General features: G+C 39.1%; 1 protein-coding gene across 1 annotated transcript in view; it reads left to right on the plus strand.

Moving 5' to 3' along the window:
• The window catches only part of LOC114023297 (zinc finger protein OZF-like), an 11,114-nt gene extending 9,092 nt beyond the window's left edge, over window positions 1-2,022 (plus strand). The window contains exon 3 of the mRNA XM_027835901.1: window positions 1-2,022. This exon is cut by the window's left edge and continues 319 nt beyond it. Coding sequence (XP_027691702.1) covers window positions 1-1,111 — 1,111 coding nt within the window. The 3' untranslated portion in view covers window positions 1,112-2,022.
• The last annotated feature ends 5,801 nt before the right edge of the window (window positions 2,023-7,823 follow it).

Here is a 7,823-nt window from a genome sequence, read left to right on the forward strand (position 1 = left end):
TGGAGAGAAACCTTATGAATGTAATCACTGTGGAAAGGCTTTTACACTGAGGGCTTATCTTAATAATCATCAGAAAATCCACACTGGAGAAAAACTGTATGAATGTAATCAATGTGGAAAGTCTTTCCTGCAGAGGACTAGTCTTGCTTCCCATAAAAGAATCCACACTAGGGAGAAATCTTATGAATGTAATCACTGTGGAAAGGCTTTTACACTGAGGACTTATCTTAATAACCATCAGAAAATCCACACTGGAGAAAAACCGTATGAATGTAATCAGTGTGGAAAGACATTCAGAGACAGCTCCCATCTTGCTGTACATCAGAGAATCCACACTGGAGAAAAACCTTATAAATGTAATCAATGTGGAAAGGCTTTCAGGCACAAGGTCAGTCTTGTTGAACATCAGAGAATCCACACTGGAGAAAACCCTTATGAATGTAATCAATGTGGAAAGGCTTTTACACGGAGGACTTATCTTATTCAACATCAGAGAATTCACACTGGAGAAAAACCTTATGAATGTAGTCAGTGTGGAAAAGCTTTCAGGCACAAGGTCAGTCTTGTTGACCATCAGAGAATCCACAGTGGAGAAAATCCTTATGAATGTAATCAATGTGGAAAGGCTTTCAGGTACAAGGGCAGTCTTGTTGAACATCAGAGAATCCACAGTGGAGAAAAACCTTATGAATGTAATCAATGTGGAAAGGCTTTCAGGCACAAGGGAAGTCTTGTTCAACATCAGAGAATCCATACTGGAGAGAAACCTTATGAATGTAATCAGTGTGGAGAGGCTTTCAGGCACAAGGGAAGTCTTGTTCAACATCAGAGAATCCACACTGGAGAAAACCCTTATGAATGTAGTCAATGTGGAAAGGCTTTCAGGCACAATGTCAGTCTTTTTGAACATCAGAGAATCCACACTGGAGAGAAGCCTTATGAATGTAATCACTGTGGAAAGGCTTTTACATGGAAGATTTGTCTTGCTGAACATCAGAAAATCCATACCAGAGAGAAACCTTATGAATGTAATCAATGTGGAAAGGCTTTTAGACAGAGGTTCAATCTTAGAGTACATCAGAGAATACACACTGGAGAGAAAACTTACTAATGTAATCAATGTGGAAAGGATTTCAGAGGCAGCTTCAGTCTTGCTGAACATGAGAAATCCCTGGGAAGACCTCATAAGTGTAATCAGTGCATACTTTCAGACTCGGGTCTGTTCTTATGGTATATTTAAAAATCCACACCTTTCCTACAGAGGATCAATTTTACTTTATGTAAATGAATCCACACTGGAGGGAAACCTTATGAGTGTAATCAATGCGGAAAGGCATTCAGAGTCAGCTCCAATATTAGCTAAACATCAGACAATCCACATTGGAGAGAATGAAATCCATGTGGTAAAGCCTTCAGGAAAAGTCAGCCCTCCTTTCACATCAGAGAATTCATATAAGATATAAATCTTGTCACTGACATGACTGAGGAAAGGCATATAAATTTTGTACAGAGCTTCTTAAACAGCAGAAAATTCTGGGTACAAGCCATTTATGGACTCAATGTAAGAAGGCCTTTAGCCAGAGATTATCTGTTATCTTTTCATCAGAGGATTCATACTAGGAGGAAACCTTATGAATGTGCTCCATGGGGACATGCCTTTCCCTGGAACATGGAGGTCACTGGTGAAGGTTAAATTCTGTGACTGATTGAACAGAATGGGGAAATGAGGGGAAATAATTCATGCCATCCAACTAGATTGTAAAACCAAAAAAGGAGGAAATAGGCTCATAAAATTATATTTGTATGTTCTGCAAAATAGAATATCTTCAGAATAAAGAAATGAACTTGTATCAATATTATGTCAATAAAGTGCTGCACTCAATATGCAAGCACATTTGGAAACCTCAGAAGTAGCCACTAGATTGGAAAAAAAATCAGTTTAAGCCCCAGTCCTAAAGAAGGCTTATGCCAAAGAATGTTTAAATTACCAAACTATTGCACTCATTTCACACTCCAGCAAAGTTATGCTTAAGATTCTGCAAGCTAGACTTGCTTTGGCTTTAGTGACTTATTAGGCATTACATTAGGATTACATTCCTAATAAAACTCTTCTGCTTTTGATTCACCTTGGACTCTTCTGAATTTTGAGGGGTGGACTTTGCCCAGTTGACATTTCTGGTGTCAGAAGTGGGATTTATCATGGTGAGGGGCTTCTTCCTGATCATTGGAGGCATGATTCAGGTACTTTGGTACCATCTTGGACTCTTTGATGTCCAGCCTGCCATCTTCCCCTTGGGGGTCTGGTAAATGCCTTCCTACATGAATCCCCAGCTCCTTTGGGAGCTGTCTTTCAATTGAGTTCATTTATTGGGAGGAAAAGAGGTTTGGATAACCAGGGGTGCCAGAGCAGATAAAGGCCTGGCAAGGGTAATGTTGATCAATGACTAAGGCCTGAAGGGCTCAGGGATTTGTGGCCACAGGGTGGAGACTCATTTGTGGGCTCCACAAGGCAGATGGTCTCTGAGCGGGGACCTGGTAAAAACCTCCCTGATAGGGAGTGGCGAAAACCTGATGAGTCCCAGGTTTTGCAGTTTAGTCAGGGTTAGGTACTGATTAAAGCCCCAGTTTTTAATTTAGGCAGTCCACATTACTTGGTGAAAAGACAAATTCCAGAATAAAGTAAAATCTTGGCCAATTTCCCAAGGGGAACCAAACTTCCCAAGGTATCCCCACAAGGGTACATCAGCTGGCCATATGTCTCTATCATGGGCCCCAAACCTGCCGCTATTTAACTAATTGGCAGAAATTGACCCAAGATGACCCCGCCCCTCCCAGCACTGTTGTCCAACATGGATTTCTTTTGACCAGGATAAAATAAATTACCTTAAGAAATGTCTTGATGAAGCCGAGAAGATGGGATGCTTTTAACAAATGGCTACTCAGAACCACCAAAGCAGAAGCCTCTTGTAACTTGGATTCCTTTCAGGAAACCTTAAATAGAATTTAAAAGAATGGGGAAAGGGTAGAAGAGAAGATTTGGGTCTTCTGCAATGATAGAACTGTATAGCTCAATTAAAACAGGAAACCAGAGATTTGTGTGCATGTCATATTAAATCACCTAGCCCTAAGAAAATCTATCCACCCTTCCCCAAAGAGAACCCCTTCCCTCAGAATGACATCAAGAAAGGAGAGAGGAAAGGAGGGAGGGAGAAACCTATGAAACTTGCCCCTGGGCCCCAACTTCCCTTTAAGATAAATAAAAGAGACCAAGAGGAATAAGGATAAAAACACAAATATCATAAACTTAAATATTGAAACAAATACAAAGTGAGAAAAGAAAAAAAAGGATGTCATGTGCACAGCAGAACATAAGAGAGGATTCAAAATATGTAGCAATAAATATCCATTTCAAGAAAGCCTGTGTAAGAAATATGATACATTGTGTTGAGAGCTGCCCATCTTTTCTTTGAATCTTTGTAACTTTTGTTCTCTGCTGCGCATTTTTTACTTTGTTCTTTTTCCCCCTTTGGAAGCCATTCCTAAAGCATTCCCAAAGCCTGGAGACTGGAGTAAGATTAAGGCTAGCCACCAGAACTCTGGCAATTCAATCTTTGACTTTTATAATCACTTTCTCCTTGTATTCACAATTCAGGAATCAACAGTAAGAAGCCATTATCCATATTTTGCATAAGTCACATAAGAATACAGTTTCTAATAGAAGGGTTCTATAAGAGGCCTAAAACTCTACTGTAATGTTCATTATTTGGTTATCAGCTAAGGAGATCACAAGCACAACCACAAGAATGCTGACAAAGACATCTCCACCCTGTTTTGCTCAAATTCCATGGCCAAACCAAGCATGGGAGGTGGCATGGTATGAAAAGTCGCCCCCCCCCCGTGCCCCAATGTTCTTGGGGCATATATATAACTCCTTCCTAAGCTAAGAAGCCCATCCATTTTATAACCACCTAGTCAGTAGAGATATTTCCACTTTGCCCAACCTGTGACCCTGCTGATAGATTGTTTTGCTTATATTGGCCTATGCATCACATGTCAACCCATGAAATTATTCTGTATTTGGTATAGCTGCTCAAGAATGTCTAGATACCTAACTGGTAGGTGGGGGTATGTCAGATTGTGAAGAAGATCTGAGGTCCACTTCATTAGAGGAGACCATGGACTCCTTAATAAAGCGCCATTGCCTCAGAACTCTGCCTCAGTAGGTAGATTGTATTGTAAGGTAGATAATTTTAATCCCCACAGATGTCTAGGAAGGTCTTCATGCACACAGAACTGAGATATCCAGTGATAACAATGCAATGAAGGCTCTAAAATGGCATTGATATGGATAGAGTTTAATCTTTGGGAAGCCTCAAGTTTTTGGTTTGTTTCCCCTCATCAACCTTAGTCTGGAAAGCCTTCAAAGATGGCACCGTTCTAGATTTCCATAGGTGTAAAGTATCCCCAGTTCCTCTGTTTCAAAGTAACAATGTGTATTAGGTATAGGAAAGGTATTATTTCACCCTGTAGGAAATGTAGAAATTATACCACGGACTTGTAGTAATTCAAGCAATCTACAAAAACATCAGTAGTGAACCATGACACTTCATGGTTTGGACTCTCTCTTGGAAGGCAACCTAAGCATGTGAAGAAAGACTCTCCCTTCTTCCTACCTTCTCTATATATTTCAGTAAGTGCTTTTTATCCCAGGGACACATACCCCTAGCCCTGTGGAACTCCCCAATATGCTTAGCCTTGTTCTATGAAGAAAAATAACTAGAAGGTTTCTAGAGATATGACCCCTCTCCCAATTAGGACGCATTCATTTTTGGTGGCATTGTAAAGTGATCCATCCATTTTGGAGATCAATCTGGAACATGCGCTTTGGGCATACAGATACTTGGTCGATTTCCAAAACATGGTTAGGTGTGTGGGACAGCAATGACCCTTACCCAAATTAATTCAGGGGCTTTTCCACATAGAAAGTAGAAAGGATTTTTATTTCAATCTTGAGAAAGGGTGACTCACACCAAAAGGCAGTTCGATGTAAGACCACAGGTGGTGTCAGCCAAGCAAGAATTTTTATAGGTTCCAACCGCAACCCCTCCCTAGGCCCCTACCTCTTATCCCATTGGCTGGGCTTCAGAGGGCACAATTCAAACATGAAAAAACTACCCCAGCAACAGCAGTGGAAATTACAGAACCGTTACATAGTTTGTACCTGCCTCTCCCTCCTTCAAGTATCCTCTTAGTACATCCTGTTTTGTTCATTTCAGATCCTGGAGCAATTTGTGGTTATACTTATTTTTGAACATTTTTATCCAGGCTATTTACAAGCTTCCTGACCTGGGTCCGCATATATTATTATTAGGGGTCTTTACCTTATTTTACTTATTTGAGTTTAAATTTTATGGGGGGTCTTCACCAATCTCACTCATAGGGAAAAAGGAAAAGAGACTATATGCTCTAAAATGTTTACAGCAGTTCTCTGTGGTGGCAAATAAACAGAAATTGCAGAGATACCTATTGGGGAATGGTTGAACGAATTACGGTATATGATTGTGATGGAATACTACTGTGCTATAAGAAATGATGAGCTCAAGATTTTAGAAAAATTTGGAAAGACTTGCACAAAATACTGGAGTGAAAATGAAAAAACCAAGAGTACATTATATACAGTAACAGCAGTATTTTAAGAATGATTTAGAAGTCTTTTGTCTCTTATAAATACTCAAATGAGCTATAAAGGACATATTAAAAAAAAGATGCTGTCTGCATCCAGAGGAAGAACTGATAAATAGATGTATAAAATAATTACATATATGCTCATTTGTGTCTGATGGTAGTCATTTCTAGGGAGGAAGGGAGGGAAGGAAAAAATTATATAATTTAATTGCATATTTGAAAAGAATAGCAAGTTGTGCATAACAGATTTGCGGCTTCATGTACAATCATTTTTTATTGTACTATGTTATGGAAAATGTTTTATTCCGCAAAATATTTTTTTTAAAAGCAGGCTTGAAGCATATAATTTTTATACATACATTCACACACACCTTTATATATATATACATACACTAAGATCTTGGCAACTGGTCCCATCACTTCCTGGCAAGCAGAAGAAATGGAAACAATGTCAGATTTGGTATCCTTGGTTTGAAACATCACCACAGATAGTGACTGTAGCCATGAAATTAAAAGATACTTGCTCCTTTGAAGGAAAGTTATGACAAATCTGGACAGCATACTAAAAAGTGGAGACATCACCTTGCCAACAAAAGTTGATATAGTCAAAGCTATGGATCTTCCAGTAGTATGGCTGTCAGAATTGCAATATAAGGAAAGCTGAGTGCCACAGAATCAACACTTAAATTGTGTTGCTGGAGATTTTTGAGAGTCCCTTGGGTAGCACAAAGGTGAAATTAGTCAATACCTAAAGAAATTAATACAGACTGTTTATTGGAGGGTCAAACACAGAAGCTGAAATACTTTGGCCACATGATTAGAAGAAGGGATTCATTAGAAAAGACCCCAATGTTGGGAAAGATCAAAGGCAAAAAAAAAAAAAGGTGAAGACAGAGGATGAGATGGATAGTGTCACGGAAATAGTAAATGTGATCTTGGATAGACTTTGAGAAATAGTGGAGGATTGAAGGTCCTCACATGCTGTGGTCCATGGTGTCACAAAGAGTTGAATGAGTCAACAACAAATATTCTATATGATTAAAGCCTCCTTTCAGGTGAGACTAAGGGCAGCTAGGTGGTGCCATAGTGCAAAAATACTGGCCTTGCAATCAGGAAGACTCAACTTCTTGAGTTCAAATCCAGACTCAGACACTTACTAGGTGTGTGAACCTAGCCAAGTCACTGCACCCTATTTGCCTCAGTTTTCTCATATGCAGAATGAGCTGGAGAAGGAAATAACAAACCACTCCAGTATCTTTGCCAAGAAACTCCTTCAAAATGGGGTCCCAAGGAGTCAGACAAGACTGAAATGACTGAAGAAATCAGGCAAGACAGTCATGATGGCCTAAAGACAATTAGTTTGACAACCAATTTGATGACAATGGTTTCCATGCATAGATTCTATAAGCCATAGTCTTCCTTCAGAGGAGCTAACATTGGTGGTCTCAAGCTACAAGGCCTAATTTGTCACAAGTAAAATCAAGTCAACTGAGGTACAAAGCTCTGAGCCCTAGCAGTTTATTAGTCAATGTGAATTTACTAAAAAAGAGGTCCAATGGCTTCCCCATTGAGCTCAAAGACCTGGAGGAGGAGAGGTAGTTTTGTCCATCATTAGGTTTTTTGAACTTGCCCTTTATGTTTTTGAGAGGTGCCAGGGCTCATTTTCACACTGCACTCTAAAGATGTTTAAAAAAACAAACAACAGACTATACAATTTTCACAAAAGTAGTATTTTGTCATTATCTTACTTACTGATGTGTTTGTACATTTTTATATATTAATTTATGTATGATTTTTCAGTAAAAAAAATACATATTCAAGAAAAAAGGATAGAACAATGAACAGAGGTTGGTATGTGGGGAAAACAATGTAGATGGTTAAAGGACTAATAGCATCATCTGGGGCCAGAGACAATATGATTGGTCAAAAGTCTGAAATGTGGGCTGACAACAACCCTTCTTTTCATCTTGAAAATGCTGATACTTTCCACCTGGATCTTGCAGAAATAACTACAGATAATAATTTTCCTCTAATTGTATAAAAACATTCACAGAAAATATTTCCAAGAATGGCATCATCTTGGCTGGTAGATATAACAGATGACCTAGAATTGAATCAGGAAAGTTACAGGCATAGAA

Source organism: Vombatus ursinus, unplaced genomic scaffold, assembly GCF_900497805.2.
Source record: "Vombatus ursinus unplaced genomic scaffold, bare-nosed wombat genome assembly UNPS02014817.1, whole genome shotgun sequence".
Lineage (NCBI taxonomy): Eukaryota > Metazoa > Chordata > Mammalia > Diprotodontia > Vombatidae > Vombatus > Vombatus ursinus.